At 43.8% G+C, this 19,544-nt stretch overlaps 4 protein-coding genes across 6 annotated transcripts; 3 read left to right on the plus strand and 1 right to left on the minus strand.

The window, feature by feature from the left end:
* Positions 1–85: 85 nt before the first annotated feature.
* Positions 86–2,311, plus strand: LOC137916819 (twinfilin-2-like; the record flags this gene model as incomplete). The annotated part of the gene is made up of 5 exons (XM_068759784.1): positions 86–190; positions 608–727; positions 864–1,014; positions 1,329–1,450; positions 1,804–2,311. Coding segments are annotated over 5 exons (666 nt in total), but the record flags the coding sequence as incomplete, so codon positions are not given.
* Positions 2,312–6,541: 4,230 nt separating this feature from the next.
* cisha (cytokine inducible SH2-containing protein a) lies at positions 6,542–8,398 on the plus strand. Of its 2 annotated transcripts, XM_068759782.1 has the most exons (3): positions 6,542–6,813; positions 7,308–7,468; positions 7,547–8,398. In XM_068759782.1, exons 1-3 carry the CDS (start codon positions 6,794–6,796, stop codon positions 8,041–8,043), a joined length of 678 nt encoding a protein of 225 aa, XP_068615883.1. In that variant the 5' UTR covers positions 6,542–6,793; the 3' UTR covers positions 8,044–8,398. The 2 variants fall into 2 exon arrangements, with proteins under 2 accessions (XP_068615883.1, XP_068615882.1); XM_068759781.1 differs by having other exon boundaries at positions 7,308–8,398.
* A 300-nt stretch (positions 8,399–8,698) lies between these two features.
* On the minus strand, positions 8,699–13,848 carry LOC137916820 (MTRF1L release factor glutamine methyltransferase-like). 2 transcript variants are annotated; one of them, XM_068759785.1, is made up of 10 exons: positions 13,718–13,848; positions 13,529–13,620; positions 13,343–13,436; positions 13,113–13,250; positions 12,233–12,297; positions 12,074–12,123; positions 11,886–11,991; positions 9,618–9,713; positions 9,223–9,333; positions 8,699–9,061 (listed from the first exon to the last, which is right to left on the minus strand). In XM_068759785.1, the coding sequence occupies exons 1-10, from the start codon at positions 13,787–13,789 to the stop codon at positions 9,004–9,006; spliced, it is 882 nt and encodes a 293-aa protein (XP_068615886.1). In that variant the 5' UTR covers positions 13,790–13,848; the 3' UTR covers positions 8,699–9,003. The 2 variants fall into 2 exon arrangements, 1 of the variants encoding a protein (XP_068615886.1); XR_011106534.1 differs by lacking the exon at positions 8,699–9,061 and having other exon boundaries at positions 9,226–9,333; positions 11,861–11,991.
* A 1,555-nt stretch (positions 13,849–15,403) lies between these two features.
* Positions 15,404–19,173, plus strand: LOC137916818 (GATOR1 complex protein NPRL2-like). Its single transcript, XM_068759783.1, has 11 exons — positions 15,404–15,481; positions 15,838–15,929; positions 16,109–16,277; positions 16,951–17,059; positions 17,363–17,499; positions 17,649–17,746; positions 18,034–18,070; positions 18,453–18,546; positions 18,623–18,740; positions 18,824–18,966; positions 19,043–19,173. The coding sequence occupies exons 1-11, from the start codon at positions 15,404–15,406 to the stop codon at positions 19,108–19,110; spliced, it is 1,143 nt and encodes a 380-aa protein (XP_068615884.1). The 3' UTR covers positions 19,111–19,173.
* The last annotated feature ends 371 nt before the right edge of the window (positions 19,174–19,544 follow it).

The raw sequence follows: 19,544 nt of genomic DNA on the forward strand, positions 1-19,544 counted from the left end.
GTTAGAACTATTTCAGGCAGCTTCCAACACTTGTGACAGACTGTTGAATTGTATTTAATGTTTGTTGTTTTGCTTGTCACTGTAGGAGGACATCTGTCTGCTGGGCTACCAGCGGCACGTGTCATCCTATTTGAGCCCTGCCCCGCTCACACGAGCTGAGCAGGAGCTCCAGAGGATCAAAATCAGTGAGGTGAGAAGCGTAAAGCCCAATTCTCCCCCTGAAAAACAAACCTTCACACCGACGGACAAGCTTGTCCTAAGTTGCACCTAAGCTGCATGTTTTTTAGCGGTGGAAGAATAAGCAAACTCTGCACAGGCAGAGTCGAACCCAGGACCCAACACCCCTCAAATTGTTGAACATTTTGTGGGATTATTATATTGATGTCGCTGCAAATGAATGTGTGAAAGGATTGTTGTAATTAGCGCATTAGAAAAGCAGCTATTTCCATATTTTTACCCACTATTTAAAAAAAAAAAAAGAAATCTTGCAAATTGAGTTAAATTTGTTGCTAGTTGACAAAGACTTTTGTGCACATGGATAATTAAAACATTACTTAACTGTTAAATCTTAAAAAGTATTTATTGATTTGCTGCCCCCCCCCTTCAGGTGAAGACGGAGATCAGCGTGAAGCACCCGACGCTTCAGGGCCTTGCGTTCCCACTGCAGGAGGCAGCTCAGAGAGCCCTGAAGCAACTTGCCAAAAAGCGCATCAACTACATACAACTAGTAAGCCTGAGGAGTTCATGTGAGAATAAGCTTGTGCTCCAGGCTTTACGAGTGTTGGGAGAGTGCTATCGGAGTCAAACGTATATTTGACTCCGATAGACGTAAACGCTCTAGATGTTGTCCCGTTGTGTTCCAGAGGCTGGACGTGAAGAAGGAGACGATCGAGCTGGTCCACTCCAACCACACGGAAACATGTGATTTGCCCCACAGCGTTCCCAAAGACACTCCCAGATACCACTTTTTCCTTTATAAACACTCCCATGAAGGAGACTACCTGGAATCTGTTGGTACGTCTCCAATGCCTGCACTGTGCAAACACGACTCTCTTCACAGCTGCATAGAATGCATGACATCTGGTGCACATCTGGTTCACATCTGGTTATTCGTGATGCCTCGAAATGAAACAAAAGCATCCCTTGGGTTGTGCGTGAAATGTTGTCACGGGAAGTTATGGACTTCAATTCTATACGTATCGTTCGTCAATATTGTCTCACGGTTTCATCGAATTCAGAAAACGATTATAATGTATTAGTCAAACGATTGATTTTACATAAACGTACTGGTAGAAGTAAAACATGTTCGTACTCCTTCCCCTCTGCAGTGTTCATATACTCCATGCCAGGATACAGCTGCAGCATTAAAGAGCGGATGCTGTACTCGAGCTGCAAGAGTCGACTACTGGAGGAGGCCGAGAAAGATTACCATCTGGAAATTGTTAAAAAGGTGGGTGGAAGAAAAGAACGTTTGATGACAGAGTTTCATACAGGTCGTATAGTTGCTATGAGGCCCTGTCCTTGTTTGCTTGTTTGTTTGCTTGTTTTTCATATGGAGGCTGATTTCGGTATCTTTGTACAAAGTCGATAAATAACGGAACGTCAGCATTTGGACATGATGTGTCGATTCTTCGCCATATTAATAGACTCAGCTGATTCAGACTTTCATAGTGGAGAGAAGAGTTATGTTTTGTTCTATAGTTGTACTATATACAAAATATAGAGTGTCTTAGTGTTTATTTATTTTCAGCGTGTGTCGAGTGGATTTAATATTCATTGCCATCATTATGCATCAATACGCAGCTGGAGATTGATAACGGCGAGGAATTGACAGACGAGTTCCTGTACGATGAGGTCCATCCCAAGCAGTATGCCCACAAGCAGGGCTTCGCTAAGCCCCAAGGCCCGGCAGGAAATCGGGGACACAAGCGTCTCATTAAGGGGCCCGGGACGCCCATGCAGAACAGTTAGAGTTGGACAAAGTCTCTTTTTTAGTTCCGGCCCTGCCCATTCTCCCCGACCTACCAACACCTCGTCAAGCCCAGAGGAACACACAGTGATGGATTTCCTCTTGTTTGAATATTAAAAATGATTATGCTATGCCGCAATTATTTATTTGTTGACAATACGCTGATAAAATACCTGTTTTCCTCACATGCAAATCAAATACAACGCCACTGGATTGATAACGCACCAGCAGACGGCTCGGCCATCATGTGTGATCTCCAGGACGCGCTTTTTGCATCAATAGTATTTGTAAGAAATAAACCGTACGTGAGGAACGTCTAAATAAACTCTTGTTTACACTGTGGTATTGGGCCTTGCGTCAGATTTGTGTCATTTATTCAGCATTGCAATGTTATTTACATTGAAATGTCTATGAATATTCTCCATGGTTAGGATCGACGCAACGTAGACAAATAATAAATGATCAAAGAGGTTTTTTGGTGCACCTTAAAGCATCTGCTTGTGAGGTGCTTGTAAGACTGAGCTGTTCTGTTGCACCTGCATTTAAACCATTGACAAGGATTCAATCCATTTGGATTCTCGGCATGCAGGGCGCCATCACATTAATGCTGCGTCATCAATCTTAGTACAAAAAACTCTTGTAATGCAGAATCTGTGTCTATTTTTTCAAGCTATTTCAACAGCTACACCAGTTCTGAGACTTGTCTGCGCAGCTGCTGCATCACAGACGTCTTCCCTCCTCTGCTGCATCTTCAACACGCACAACACCAAGGCTGATTTTCCACATACAATAACTAGAAAAGCACTATCAGAGCGCAGACCTCCCTGTATTATGATTTACACCAGAATAATAGCCATGCATTTATTTTATCCACATTTTTTGGTTCCTTAACCATGAAAACAAACCTTTAGCATTTGGATTCACATCGATCTCATCATTAGTTTAGAAGTTATTCACAAAAAGCAAACCTTCAGTAATGGTGGGTTCTTCTCTGGATCTAGATCCAGAGCTTTTGAAGATACAAAAAAATCGTTTGTCCACTACTAATTCCACAGTGTTTTGGTAAAGGCCAGCAAAAACAGAAATAAGAGAGATATAATTGAAAGTGTTTTGTTGTGAACATTTACCCCGATTTCGACTGGATCTGTTTCCTCAGGTAAAGATAGAACAAATCCGTTGACATGATCCGATGTGGAATCGACTCAGCTATAAGACGACGCTTATTAGAAGTCACTATCTCTAATATAAAATGCACAGTAGGCCGGAATGCAAGTGTCCCCGCATTAAAAAAATCGGATCTGATTGGATTGGATCTTATCCGGGTAAGATTTGGTGCAGAGATAGACGTCCACACCCATACACAACTGTGTTAAATTCCATAAACATCAGTCAACATTCAACCGAGATATTGAGGAGCAAATTTTGAAGCTCTATTTACTGCAACATTAATGAAAATTTCAAATTGACCCACAATCCAGGATCTCTTCTGGCTCCTCCCCCAAATGTAATCATCCGTTCCTGGGAACATCCCAACATTTCCTGAAAATTTGATTAAGATTTTAATCTTAACTTTTCATAACATCCGTAACCTTTTTGAGTTATGTTGCTAAGCTTCAAACAGACAGACAGACAGAAGTCTTAAAACGTAACAATAGGGCTGTTGTCTTTGGAACCTGTCAGTTCAAAGATCAGTAGTGTGACTGAAGAAGCCCTGAAAATCGATTGATGACAGTCGTGGTTGTTTTTAGTGTTGAGAATAAATTATGAGTGGAGCATGAAATGCCTGCAACGAACTTCAAGTCCATTTAACGGCTTAGATATTTTACTGAAAGCAGCTAATCCGAGCGCCACAGTCAAAATGATTCATCCACCGAGGACAACAAACGTCTGATCTAACCTTTCAAGACAGCCTATATCTGCTTTTGTGTTCATGCATTTCAGAGTGGACCGAAGCCGTGAAGCAACTGGCTGAAAATGTCACATTTTTCGACCTTATCAGTTTTCTCCAGGCATATTCCTCAAGTTCAAAGCCCCAAAGACAAATGACTGTTTCCACTAAAACGAGCCGATTTATGTTTGTGATTCCAGGCCAAGTAGAGCGTTTCTAAGAATCTTCTGTTTTGCCACCGGAACATAGGAATGATCCATTCTGTCTCAGACATCCACTCACATTGTCTGATCCGTGAAGTGTGGCTGCAGAAAGGCACTATTGTACTCAAAACCACCGCACAATAGGAAAGAGTTGAGACAGCTGGAACTGTTTAAGCTTGTGGATGCAGCTTTAGGACATAATATCCTACTATAATATCTGCTTTACTAGTGTTCAGTCTGCTGCCATTTTTAAATGTGGAATTCTTATGATAATACAAATTCCCATTTTTCTTGGTGTTGCCGCTAATCATTTGATCACTTATTGTTCTCATTAATGATAAAAAAATCATGTGTGTGTGTTGGAGGTGCTTTCTACCTCCAACACACACGTGGGTACTGCTCCAAATAGGCTGAACTGAAAAGATCAGTCAATCTGCAACTAGTTTTATTTGAATAGTTTCCATCTCCATTTTCCTCCATAATAAACCTGAATATCTTAAGAATGGTTAAACAAAATGATGATTGAAAATATCACACTGGGCTTAATATAAGCTTTTTTTTTCATTCCTACTTCTACAAGTTCCATAAAATCATTAAAATGAACAGATATAAAACTGATAATCAAAACTATCTATCATCAATTAAATTGTAGCAATAGATTTACCTAAATGAGCTCATATTCATTTTCTAAATAGAAATGCTGCCCCATGAGAAGACTTAAATGATTACAGTCTATTTGAAATGCCTTGAAACTGTGGCCATACTGAACTCATGATGTTTGAAGAATTTATGTAGTTGAATTCTGTCCTCTCGGAAAACAAACTCAGCAGACTCGAGGAAAGGGGTTCCAAACAAGCAGACTCGAGGGACGGGGGCCCCAAACAAGCAGACTCGAGGAACGGGGCCCCAAACAAGCAGACTCGAGTTATACGGGGGCCCCAAACAAGCAGACTCGAGGAACGGGGGCCCCAAACAAGCAGACTCGAGGAACGGGGCCCCAAACAAGCAGACTCGAGTTATACGGGGGCCCCAAACAAGCAGACTCGAGGAACGGGGGGCCCAAACAAGCAGACTCAAGGGACGGGGGGCCCAAACAAGCAGACTCGACCCTCACAGTACGTCGTTAATAATGGATCTTCTGCTCCATCTGGGGATTAGAATCTGCTCTCTGTCATCAGGCTGGTCATTTGCCAAAGAATTTGACTACTTCAATGTAAAATTTAATAGTTAATAAAATATATATTTTAACTGAAATAATTAACTATACCACAAAGTTGACAATGCTCAAAATAAAGTTATACAATATATATATTTTTTTAAACTACTTATTTGTCAGTGGACTAAACGCATGATTAAGGGTGACGGCGTGATTTATTTTGTCATGTCCAACATGTGATTTTTAAACACATGCAGTGCTTGATATTAAACGAGATAACAAAAACAGGCCATCTGTGTGTCCACGAGCAGCAGGAATACATGAAGCCCCCCCCCCCCCCCCCCAAGACTTCTGAGAAAAACAAGCTCATTCCACGACTTCGGGATCAGAACTTTGTTTCTCGTGGTTTCAGCTTTGATTCCAAACTATCACGTGTGTGAGAGAGACAGAGCTGTAACGCAGCGTTACACTAAACAACCGGGATTTACCTTGATCCCGGTCATGCCATGGAAAAATAGCGCATGTGAAAACTGGGAATTCCTCGACAGACAAGGCAGCAAAGGGAGCTTTTTACGCGGAGAGGCTGACCTTTACGCGGAGAGGCTGACCTTTTCTTTCTCACCGGTCCACGAAACCCGCTGGAAATGAGCGTCACAAACAACCCGTGGCCAAGGTCACATCTGATCCCGCCCGGGGCTGATTGAGCCCATTTCTCCCCAATAACAACTTTGATCCTCCCACGAAACCTCCGAGAAAACCCACGACCGTGTTTTTCCGTGCTTTTCCACCGGGATCGAAGGGAATCTTTATTACTGGAAACAGCCTGTGCCGCATTCCTATTATCTTTAATGTTGAGGCGGCGAATTCCCAGAATGAAGGCTGCGTGTGTGTGTGTGTGCGCGCGTGTGTGTGCGTGTGTGTGTCAGGGCCGCCCGGCGGGGCGGAGTCAGACCTGCAATTATTCCTGGAAAGCGGATAGGGAGAAGCCGCCGCGCGATTCCTGGGAGCGCGCGGCGCGTAAAAAAAACAAAAACAAAAAAAAACCAAGGGGGGCGGGGCTAGCGAGACGCGCTTCTGCTCGGGTATCCGGGGAATTACCAATTAAAGCACACGCACGGTTTACCTCGTACTCACGCAGCGAGCGCGCGCGCGCGCTGTTGGCTGTCACGAAAGCGAAAACGCTCGCTGGTTGGCTGGTTGGTGCGACTGGCGTGACGTCACGCCCACCGGCACGACGAGGAGTTCTCAGAATAGACTTCTAGGAAACGGTGAACGGTAAAAGCCGAGCCTTCGAGCCTCCGTCCTTCACACGCTCGGCTCCAGCGACGGATCGGCTCTCTCTGCCGCTTTTATTTAGTTCATTCTTCATGTTTTTAGTTTCCATTTTTACATTTACATTACAGTGTTCGTTCGTTCATCAACCGGCGCAGTGCGAGGGACGCACGGAAGCTTCGTGTTGTTACGCGTTTTAGTCTTATTTGAGATCAAACAACACTTTATTTTTTTTAGGTGTGTTTTCCGAATATCTGAAGGGGCCACTGGTCGGATTCGAACCCGCAGGCTTCCAGAAGTCGAGCATGATTCTTTGTGTAGCTTGGTGAGTTTTTATATTTTTTTCTAACCCTTTGTCTGTAACTTTAAATATAAAATATTCCTAATCTGCGTCGAGTTAAAGGAGTGTTAATCCCACACGCATTGTTCCGGTGAGGAGAGGAGCGCGTCTCCTGTGCCTCTTTGACTTCTATTAGAATCTTCAAGGGAAATGTCCTAATGCACATATCATCTATGCAGAACCTTTAGTGAAGGGTAACCCGAGATTATAATTTTCATTTCTGAAAGAAAAAAATGTCGGGTTCAAATTAGCAGAACACCGAATAAAACAAAATCAGAATTAAATTAAAAAGGATACGACATTTAGAAGCTTTGTCGTTTTCATTGAAGTTTTCCATCAATTCCTTTCACTGTGGAGCAATAAGAAGTAATGTGGGCTCCAGCATGAAAATGGAGGATTAAAGTCTGCCCCCCCCCCCCCCACACACACACCCACACACCCACAAACACTTTAAACATCTTTCCCCTCTTTATCTCCAGTCCTAGAGCTCCCCTGCCCACGCCTCCCCCCACTGAAGCCCCGCGGGGCATGCGGGCAGGAACCGTATCCCCGACACAATGCCTTCACAGCCCCCCCCTGTGGGACCCCACCAAGGACCTGCGGGCGATCGCCAAGAACTTCTGCTATCTAGAGAACTCAGGTACAACAAGAACACCCTCCCAACATTTAGAGCCACTGAACCGATCAGAGCGACTAACACCCAGGTGTCTGTGTGCAGGGTGGTACTGGGGGGCCGTTACTGCCGCCCAGGCGCACGCCGCGCTCCAGGAGGCATCTGAAGGAGCGTTTTTGGTGCGGGACAGCAGCCACCCTCTCTACATGCTGACCCTCTCCGTTCGGACCGCGCGGGGTCCCACCAGCATACGGATCCAGTACAGCAGCGCCCAGTTTCTGCTGGACTCCGTCCCCCCCGCCCAGCCCAGCCTCTCCTCCTTCCCCAGCGTGCCCAGCCTGGTGCAGTTCTACATGGGATCCAGGAGGACGGTCGAAGACGGGAAGGTGAAGCAGGAAGCTCCCGCCAAACCCTCTCGGCAGACGGTCCAGGATGCGTCCGTCGTACTGAAACTGAGGCGCGCCTTGTACAAGCCGCAGGGCCCGCCCTCCTTGCAGCACCTCACTCGCCTCGCCATCAACAGACGCGCCGAGCGCCCCGGCCAGCTGCCGCTCCCCGGGCCTCTGCTGCATTACCTTCAGGACTACCCGTTCAAGGTGTGAGGAGCTTCCTCCGCCGCTGCCGGAGCTGAATCCCAGCCGCCGTCCACCTGCGCCGTGCACGGCGCCCACAGGCGCCCACAGGCGACGTGCACGGTTGAAGCAGTCTGAGGCTGGACGAGGAGCCGCGCCGACGGCATCAGAGTCAAGTTCAGTTGAGCCCGGGGTGCAGCGAAGGACCAGAGACTTGTGAGCAACACTTCAGTACTGTAATCTACCTTTACTTTATGCCTCGTCGTTTCTACCAGAACATTCTATTCCTGTGAAGAACGCGGATTCCTTTTCACCATCTTATTCTCACGCAGACATTTTTCTACCTTTTTTTTTAACGTGTAAATGTTTCTATTAAAACGAGCGATCCGAGTTCTCCGTCTGTCCTTTCTAGCCTCTCCTGCTTGTTGAAGCGACACCGTAAAGCCTGCGTCAACATTAACCCCTGCCCGACCGCTGCTCCTGTGACGCTGTTTTCCCCTCTTTCACCTCTTGAAAAGCCAAAGATTTTGTGGCCTTTTAATCTCGAGCGTGTGAGAAATGCAGATTATTGCAGGAAGTAAAGGGCACAACACAGTGCGTGCTTTTGCTCAACAATACGTGAGCCCAGCGAGCAGACAAGCGAGGGGGGGGGGGGGGATGGTTTCACGGAACTACTGAATGCTTCCTGGGAGGAGGGTGAGATTCTGAGAGCGAGGGTTCTAAGAAAAAGCCTGGTAATTACCTTCAGCTTTCAGCCTGTCGTGCATCACACACACAGTTCTTTTATTCTGATGCAGGATGTGATCACAAATGTTAACAGATTGAGAACAAAAAAAAAAAAAAGGCAACACGACAATGATTGGAACTTTTAACAAATTGGAACCGGTGGGCGACCCAGTCGGTGCGAGCGTACTGTGATGACTCAGCGGGGGGGGGGGGGGGGGACATGGCGACATGGACTCGAGCCAGCGTAAATAAGATCTCAGTTTGTCAACGCCGATCCATCTCGAGGTGCGCATTTCCTTTCTGAAAGATGCAGAATGGTTGCCTAGGGGAAAAAAGCAAAAACAAACCGGTATAATAATGAACTGAAGCAGATTATTGAATTCAGAGGGCATTAACACGCGTCAGAATTAGTTTAAGATTAAGAACAATTAGACATCAAACAAGGCAACGGGACACCAAGGCAGAGCCGTTCTCGACACCAACCTGCCGGTGACGTCGTGATGCGTCTCCACGTGCTGCAGCTCTTCAACATTCAACTCCACCCATCGGCGAATGAGCGAGGGGTGTCTGTGGTCGACTTCCAAGTAAACGCGTCTGTTGTTCACCGTAACAAAAAGGGGGGGGGGGGGGGGGGGGGGGGGGGGCAAAAAAAACAAAATTCACCAAAACCGTTTCCTCAGCAGGAGTCACCTCGACACGAGAGACGTGGCTCAGCTCTCCAACCGTAGTCGTTTAAAAAGCTTAACTTATTAAACACGGGGTTTTCCAGAACTCGCTGTTCCTATGAAAAGCTGACGATGCAGTTATTAATTAAATCCAGGAATGTGCACGTGTGTGTGTTTGTGTGTGCGTGTGCGTGGAGCAGCACGGGTTCTTACCCATGATTGGATAGGATCTGCGGAGCCAGAGCTAAAATCCGTTGAATCACCGTCAGCCCATCTTCACCTCCATCTAGAGCCGCATGGTCCTCGAACCTACCGGCAGATTCAGGACTTCAGTTTGATCCCAACACAGGAGCATGAATAACGCTGCATGCACCGATGCAAAACAAAGATTCATTCTATACCATTACAAAGGCTTGATTTACATTTTCTTCCATTTGAATTTAGAACGTAGAAATGTGCTTTTGTAAAATGATTAGCGGGTCAAATTTTAAACACACCGCATCATGAACAAAGCCTAAAGCTGACTTTAAATTTAATTATAAAGTCTCATTTCACTTGACACTTTTTTCAATATATACACAATTTGTAACAGAAATATTTAATTTAAAAGAAAAAGAGTATTTTAAATTTGCAATTATACTAAAATATATTTAAAAATAACAACAAAAAAAATCTAAATAAGTTGTGGTGCTGTGTGAAATAAATAGAAAGAGAACGCAGTGATTTTTGAACATTCTGTTACTGGTTACAACAGTTTCACAAAGTGGTCTCGAGCTAAGCAGTAATGTCCTTCCTGGAATCCCTTCTAGGATTCCCCGTCACTCCCCGTCACGTCTAGATTAGGAACCAGTCTTCCAAACGGCTTGGTGCCGTGAGCATATACAGAATCTGAATTCTTTCACATCACGTTTAATCCAAAACAAATGTTTGTGGGTGATTTTAATATTTCAACAAAACTGTTTTCTGACTCCTCTGGATCCTAATTAAATGAAGATTTACAAAACAGTATCCAACAAACTTGGAACACGGTAAAATAAAATAAAAAAACCATTTGCAATGATTCAGTGAAATATTTAATTAAAGTAGCACAAATGTTCAAAAAGCTAATTTAGATTTTGAAAATTATATCTTTTAAAATTTTCAACACGTTTGAAAAGCATGTTTACCAATTGCTGCGACTCCCTCCGCCGTGGAGGTAATGTTTTCACCGGCGTTGGGTTTGTTTGCCTGTTTGTTAGCGAGATAACTCAAAAGGTTAAGGCTGGATCTTGATGAAACGCTCAGGAAGTGTTGGGAATCTTACCAGGAAGAGTCGATTAAATTTGGTTACGCTCCGCAAGAGTTCCTGGATCACTTTGAATTTTTTTCCGCTAACATTGCATTGCTTCAAAATTCGTCTCAGATTATTGAATTTGACAGTCACGTAGTGGGAGGGGGGGGGGGGGGGGCTCTATTTATTTGGGTCCAGGTCGTTATTACAAAAGATAATTAATTTTCAATGTTATGTTACCTGGTTAAATAAAATAAAATAAAATCCACGCCATCCTATCAGACGCTGGCTTCTGAAAGCCAGAACGGATACACAGACTGCAGAGACAGTAAGCTGACCCACGTCCTGCAGAACTCCTCAGGTGGGAAAGCCAAAACCAGCCATTATCTGCACTCTGACCCGTGTTACTTTAGAAGAGAACAAAGAATGACCCTCATGTTACAGAGGTTTCTGACGACGGCGCGTCTGCAGGGAAGGAGAGGGAGAGAGAGAGAGTGCTAGTGGGCATGGGCTTTTTATACCTGCGACACCTAAGCCAGGTGTCACCAATGACCCTAATGACCAATTCAGGGACTATGCCCTGCCCACATCACAAACTGACGACAACACCGACGGTCCCTCTTCTTTAGCCTTGAGCATATGGTGTCCATGATTTAATAAAAAAATAAAAAATAAGGATGAAGCCTTGTGAAGCTTTTGGGGCTTCGTCCTGATTGTGCCCGGAAAAAGCATTAAAGCTTCAAAGCATCAAATAAAGACCCCCCACCGGTGACATCTAGTGGTCCGCTGCTGTCATAGCAGTCGCTGTGAAGTCGCTGCTTTTTCCATTCAGTTTTGCACTTTGGAACATGAGTTGACTTCTGAACGTCATTTAGATTGATAGCTCATCACTCCTGCATGACCTTGTTGTTACGGTACCCTAACATCACGTCTTTATATTGGACTTAGTAAAGTAATTTAAGTAAATGCAATAAATGTACCAAACTGAAATCACTTTTCAAGTTTAGGGTTTTTAACAAATAGTAGATTAAATATTGTTGCTGCTCATGTATTGCCTTGGGTTCAGATATCATCTGTGAATAATGACAATTATATGTTGCTAAATAAAAAGACATTAATTGCTGACAATTACACACGTTCTTAGTGCATGACGGTGAGGGTCCATCGTAAACACTCAGTGTCTTACGCTGCTCAGAAATGGCGACTCGAACCTGTAGATTTCCGGTTCCAGTGAGCTCAGATCCCCTGAGAACAGGTATGGAGGGTTACTGACCAACGTTGAGACAGGGCCACAGATGTCCAACACAATTTCTGGATCTGAAAAAACACAAATTCATGTTTTTAATGAGTGTCTTCTTTCATTCATCAGTGCACAGTGCAACGCATGACTCTCACTTGCCTTTCAGAACATCTGCATGATAAACCTGCAATCTGTCCTGGAGCCCCAACCTGCAGAGAAAAAAAGGTCTTCAGGCGATCACTGCCACAAGTAAAAAAAGACTGATTGGAAGTAAACTAAAAAGTACACTTGCAATCTGCAACAATAGTATGAGCTCACCTTAACGCATTCTCTCTTGTTAAATTCACTGCATCCAGGCTTTGATCCAGAGCAACGGCTTTAAGCTGGTGAAAGACAAACACAGGCCTTAAACACTGTCCGGATACAACATCAGGGAAAACGGCCTTTAATTCTCTGTTGCTGCATCTGCCTAAATGAAGAACAAGCCATCAAGGGATTGATCATTTCGTCATATGGCTGCCGCATCGCCGACAGTTATCAATCCACAGTGATGCTTATTAATCTGATCAGGATCATATAAAGTATCCGAAAAAGAAAGGGTAAAAAAAAAAACACTGAAAACTTAAACCCCTCTTTGAAGTAGCGACAGCCTTGATAATATTTCCTCTCAAACTATTGATCAATTTATTCAGTATTTTTTTTTGTACACGTCAAACATTTGGACACACTTTCCTGTCTGAAGAGAAATTGTTAAAAGGCGGAACCGTTTGTGCGTGCATTGTCAGAAAGACAAGCGCTTACTGGCACAACAGACATGAAGGCTAAACCAAGTTGTTGGCCGATGCAGGGATCAGGTTCCAACCCAGAAAGATAAGGCTTAGAATAAACGAGACAGCATCGCATTAATACTCTTAGTTTTAGTTTTTCGTCGTCTTATTTCAGTGTGCTAGCATGCTAACAGTGGCTAATTATAAACAGACACCAAGATGCAGCTGCAGGCTAATCACTTCTTTTAGAAGTATTTGGTGTTAAATGAAACCCCAGGCCATCACCAGAGAAATTTTATTTCACTATATTATGATTCCAACCATCATGGCGTCGCGTGACCAAATGTGAGGATCACCAAACACATCAGGACACGTCATCGGGGGGGGCCGTGAGATGCTGCAAGAGGTCGGAGGTAAAACATGAATCTCACCTGAGGCCGACTCTTCAGCAAACTCAGGGAAATGGCACCAGAGCCGCAGCCCACTTCCAGGAATGCATGTTGGGCATCAGCATCCGGTCCAGGGCTGGGCTTCCTATCCAGATCAGTGAGCACAAGCTCAACCAACTCCTGCAACGACACAGAGGAAACGCCGCCGTGCTCAGCGCGGATCACTGAACTCGAGTGTGTACGAGCAGCTCTGCGTGGGCGGTGCGTTCCACCTCGGTAGCGGGTCTCGGTATGAACACAGGAGGTCTCATCTTCAGCGTCAAATCTCTGAAGTCCCACTCCTCAATCACATACTGCACAGGCATTCTGCACAAAACAACCCTCACCTATGAAGTACTCTGAAGCAAAAACATCAGGATGCATATCCAGAAACATATGGCGATGTCAAAACCTCCCACCTGGAGAGGCGCCTGGTGCAGAGCTTCCACATCTGCTCGGTTTGTTCTCGGCTGAGAAATTCTGTTAACTTCCCCGGCTCGACACTTTCAATCTGGACAGAGATATGGAGCACGGGAACAGGACAGGATGCTAGTAAGCACGATAGCGGCATTAATTCAGATGAACACAATCAGCAGATTACAACTCACGGTTTTCGCCCCGAGTAGATGAGCAATGATGTGGTGGCTAGAGCTGTCGGGTTCCGTCACACCTCTTTCCATAAAGTGCCTCTTCCATATGTGCACTGCCCGACTCGCTGTGATCCTGCTTAGCGGTAAGGCTGGGGCGCTGCATCTACGGACTGGATAGGAGCCCCGAATCCCCTACGAAACAGAGCATTTAAAAACGGCAGCAAATCGATAAAGGGAATCATTGTTTTTTACTGACAAATATAATTTTCCATAGTGCCAACTCTATTTTCATTTAGAAAAGTGATTCAACTTTACTTTAGCTCAAGATCCACTGCTACACTAAAGATTTTCAAAATCCATGACATGATTTTGGGAGATATTTCAGATTTAAAATAAATCCCAATTACACAAAGGGCCCGGTTAAGTTAAAAAAAAATAATAATAACAACATTTAATAAATAAAAAAATACAATTCATGGATCCCCTTCCCACGCCCTACTTTAAAAGTCATTCGTTTTGTTTGTAGCTCAGCCTCCACGCTTCCATTAAGTTGCATGATAAATGCCATTTAGTTTAAGATCTAAATGGTTAAAACAATAAAAGAATAAAAAGCTTATTTCACAATGTTAAAAGAAGCAAAAGAAATCCATCGATCCATTCATTTACAGCCGCTCCACAATTTGAGGGTTTCTATGTTCCCCAAGCATGAAGGTTAAACGTTTACCTTTGTGTGACACCGCATCAAGCCCGCGTTTAGAGATCGTTTCCACATGACCGATTGGAAACACCTGATTTATTGATTAATGATTAAAATGATTCACAACGTCCTCACAGTGTCTCAGCTGTTAACCCGCACGTTTCAAGTTGTATCGCTGCATCGTCCATTTATACACGCTAGATTTCCTTCGCATGGCGCACAGCGCCCCATCTCTGACGCTATCTACATGCGCCATAGATAGTGACGCATATCTACATGCGCCATAGATGCTCAGCAGTGACGCTGGTGAATCGTGTGGCATTTAAATCCTGTAGAATAAACGAGCTTTCTTACGAGGTAACCGGAAACTCCATGCGACGTGGTGTTTATCGCTGAAAACGCAAATTGTGTTTCTCCTTTTCGATGAAATACCTGAAATAATCCATAACAATAGAATTGTATTGATTTACATTTCAAAACAGCTCGTAGTTCGCTACTTCGTAATGCAATAACCTCAAACATAATGAAATATGTGTTTAAAATTATATAACGTATCTGGAAATGCGTCAAGACGTGGAGTAAAAGCTTAGGAACCCTTTTTCTAGTATTTACTGTTTAAAAAACAACAGCATCCTTCCCTGTCAGTGTACTGATCACTAGTCCTTCATTGATTAGGAGATTTCCGAGCAGCTGCTGAAGTCACCAGTGTTGTTGTTGTTGTTGTTGTTGTTGTTATTGCTATGAAGGCGTGGGCTAAAGAAGAGACGCTTAGCATTCTCTGTACTATTGACATCATTTTATTTACAAAGCACAGTGACAATTTCTTTATTCGGACTTTTTTTTTTAGCGACGCTAGTCCCGCTAAGTGTGCTTGACGAGAGGCCGGAAGCTTGCATTTCATCGATAGAGCGAGAAGCTAGCTGCTAGCTTGAGTAGAGGCCGAACGACGCCGCCATCTTGAACCGACGCTGTCCAATTCAAGTTGTTGCGTTCGGTTCCATGTTTCGATGGACATGAACAGTAGGATCGAGTGCATATTCTTCAGTGAGTTTCACCCCACCCTGGGTCCGAAGATAACATACCAGGTAAGTGCAGCGTTCACTATTAGCATAATAGTAAAATATTTCAACAAGGGAGGACATTTATTAGCACTATTAATATTAAACGTTTTTATTCTTCTCGTCTTTCATTGCATTAAAGTCGGTTCAATGAGGTCCGTGTTATCCTGTGCATGCAGGCACTGACATTAGTCTTATTAAATATTTGAAAGGTTGCTTTCAGATGCTGCATGGACTGACTTTCAACAATGTGACGTCATATCCTTAGAGAACACGCAACAACACAGACTGTGCTGGCTTCCACCGAGCTCGGCCGTGAGAGCAGCATGATGGTGCTGCCAGTGATCAATATGCATTCTGCACCTCCTGTTCTCTCGCTGCAGGTTCCAGAAGAATATATTTCACGAGAACTCTTTGACACGGTCCAAGTTTATATCATCACCAAGCCGGAGCTGCAAAATAAATTAATAACCATGTAAGTAATCCAAGTAAAGTAACCTTTAACCTTGAAAACTGGTGGTCTGCCACTTTTTATTGTGATTTTCTTTTTCTCTTTGATGTGATGATTTATTTAAAAAGGGAATTTTCTTGTTCTTTTTTTTTAGTATCAGACTGTACTCTGATTGTTGTGCCTTTTTTTTTGTTTTTTTTTAGCACTGCTATGGGGAAGAAGTTGATTGGATGTCCTGTGTGCATTGAGCATAAAAAGTACAGCCGTAACGCCCTCCTGTTTAACCTCGGCCTTGTTTGTGATGCCCAAACCAACACGTGTGCCCTTGAGCCGCTTGTCAAGAAGTTGTCGGGGTACCTCACGACTCTGGAGGTAATGAATAATGCTCCATTATTGTGGGGTTGTTTTTCAGGAGTTGGGTTCAGCTCCTTAGTTCCAGTGAAAGGAACTCTTAATGCTTCAGCATGCCGAGGCATTTTGGACAATTTCATGTCCCCAACTTTGTGGGAACATTTTTGGAGACGGCCCCTTCCTGTTCCAACGTGACTGCGCACCAGTGCAGAAAGTAAGATCCGTAAAAACATGGATGAACGGGTTTGGAGTCCTGACCTCTGCCCGATAGAACAGCTTTGGGGATGAGTCAGAGCGGAGACTGTGAGCCTTCTCATCCAACATCCGTGCCTGACCCGACAAATTCCCTTCTGGAAGAATGGTTTAAAATTCCCACAAACACACTCCTAATCCTCCTGAAAAGCATTCCTAGAAGAGTTGGCGCTGTTAAAGCTGCAAAGGTGGAACCAACGTCATTTTAAATCTTGTTAGGACGATGTTAGATTCTAAGAATGAGATGTTTCTAATCCAGAACGCTTTTGACAAGTATTATTTATTGAATGTCCTTGAGACGAAAAGTTAAGAATTATTTTCTGGAAAGAAGGCTTCTGTTTAAATTTCTGTACATTCCGTTGTTGCAGTTAGTACTAGTAGTAGTGAGTACTAGTACTAGTAGTAGTAGTTTTAACCGTTCAGTCTTTTTGCTGTGTTGCAGCTGGAGAGTGGCTTTATATCCAACGAGGAGAGCAAGCACAAACTGTTACCCATAATGTCAACCCTGTTGGACGAGCTCAATAACACCGGAGCCTGCACTTTACCAATTGGTACGCTGCTGTTATCTTATTTTATTGCATGTACAGTATTATCAGATTTTTTAAGTTAAAATTAGATGGAAAGTATGTTTGAGTGTAAATGTATGTTAGAAACCCGTTAATAAAATGTCATTATTATTATTGCAAATGTATCAGTTTGGTTATTCTCTTTCAATAACAATCTATTGTTATTGTCGATGATAAAGATGGAATTCAACCTCAAATTGTGGGCTAGATAATGTTATTTTTGGTTGTGTCTGTGGCAGCCCTGATGAATGAATGAATTATCCTCTTTCTCTGCTCTGTTTGTTTCAGATGAATCTAATACCATCCATCTAAAGCTGATTCGACTGCGAAAGGACCCCCCGATAGTGCAGGAATATGACGTCCCGGTCTTTACCCAGTGCAAAGAGTATTTTAACAAATCTCAGTGGGACCTCACCACTCAACAGGTGGCTGATGTCTCAGGGTTTTATGAATAGAGACGAGGCATTTCATTGTCTTAATAAAGATTTACTGGCTTCTGGCACAGAGCAGTCTTCTTATCAGGTCCAAGGTCACGGAACAAACCAATAATACTCTGCTGTCTTGTTTTCTGCAGATCCTGCCTTATATCGATGGGTTTAGGCACATCCAGAAGATCTCTGCAGAAGCAGACGTCGAGCTGAATCTTGTTCGTATCGCTGTGCAAAACCTCCTGTGAGTATTTCAGCAGAAAACTCGCATTGCAGCAACAGCTGCTGATGCAAATCAAACCACCCCCTCCTCTGTTTTTCAGATCCACACCCTCTTAACATAAGTTCATTTTATTTGTATATATATATACACACATACAAAGCAGCTATTTTAACACTTCAGCTGTTTTTAACATTTGGCCTGACATAAAGCAGAGTTTGTGTTCTCTACTGTGTAGTTGCTGTTTTTTAGTTTTCCCCTGAACTAAACCAAACTGGCCGTTTATACTAAAACTCTTGTTTTCTTTCCAGGTACTATGGTGCTGTGACCTTGGTGTCCATTTTTCAGGTACTTAAGCACTGATTTATTCTCGCGTGCTTCCGTGATGGAATGGTGCTACTTTTGAATAAATGTTTGGGCCGATTTAATTTCCAGTCCAAATATAATGCGAACGAAGTTACCGCTGGATCTTTTGACTTCGGGCCTTTTCCGTCTTTCATAGGACATTTCAATACCTTGAAAATGTAACTCCCCCCCCCCCCCCCCCAGAGGCCGCTTTAAATAACTTTTTTTTCTATGAAATGCACCTATGGCAGGAATCCCAAGTATTTTATGTTTGTTCCAAGCTGACTATATTTAAAAATGTCGCTGCGTTTCTTTAGTAATATTTGTCCTTTTTGTTTCACAGTCAAACTATTCAACGCTGTGTTTTGTTTTACCTCCCCTACAGTACTCTAATGTCTACTGCACCACCCCTAAAGTCCAGAGTCTAATCGATGACAAGGCCCTTCAGGAGGAGTGTCTGAACTACGTCACCAAGCAGGGTAAATCAGTTACAGCCGTTGAATTCAAGCGTTATTTTTCGTTTTCTTTTATCGCTGTATTGTCGTGCTTTTTCAGGTCAGAAGCGTGCCGGTCTGAGAGACGTGTTCCAGCTGTACTGTGGGCTGAGTCCAGGAACCACAGTCCGAGACCTTTGTTCCCGCTACTCGCAGCAGCTTCAAAGGGTTGACGAGCGGTCCGAACTTTATCAACTCCGTATAAAGTATTTCTGACTCTCGGAAAGTCCCTTCAGAGTTCTATTTATTTGTGTGCTTTCAGACGTCTGATCCAATTTGGACTGATGAAGTGTCTCATCCGACGGCTGCAGAAATATCCAGTGAAGGTTATGCGCGATGAGAAGAGCAGGCCTCCTCGGCTCTACACCGGCTGCCACAGTTATGACGAGATCTGCTGCAAAACAGGCACTCGATCTCTATTTGTGGATCATAGCTGATGCTCAATGGCAGGAAACCTACTTACGCTGTCGTGATCTCACAGGGATCTGTTACCAGGAGCTGGACGAGCGTTTGGAAAATGATCCCAACATCGTGGTGTGCTGGAAGTGATCCGGCTTCAAACAGCGATCAGACTGCGAGGCCGAGTCGCCTCGTCCACAGATGCCTTCAGTCAGATGACTATGAGTGAAAAGTAGTATTTTGTTATTTGTTTTAAATACAAGAAGGAGGGCAAGAAAGGGTAAACTTCAGCACAGCAGTCATGGTGGCTTCATTTAGCCCCTAAGCAAACTGCCTCCTCTCAGTTTCTTCCAATCTACTTCAGAATTGAGTTGTTTTCTGTGCTGATTTAAATTTCCTTGTGGATGAGTCATGAAACATCACGGAGCTTTACAACAACAGTTTTCAACGTTTCGTGTCTGCACATACAACTCGGGCCAAACCTTAGGTCTTAATATTATTTGTGGAAATAGACTACATGTTTGTATTTTACCGCCAATATATTGTTTATGAGTCTTTCCCCTCTTCTTTCTGATCACCCCAAC

This window comes from Brachionichthys hirsutus, unplaced genomic scaffold (genome assembly GCF_040956055.1).
Source record: "Brachionichthys hirsutus isolate HB-005 unplaced genomic scaffold, CSIRO-AGI_Bhir_v1 contig_1444, whole genome shotgun sequence".
NCBI lineage: Eukaryota > Metazoa > Chordata > Actinopteri > Lophiiformes > Brachionichthyidae > Brachionichthys > Brachionichthys hirsutus.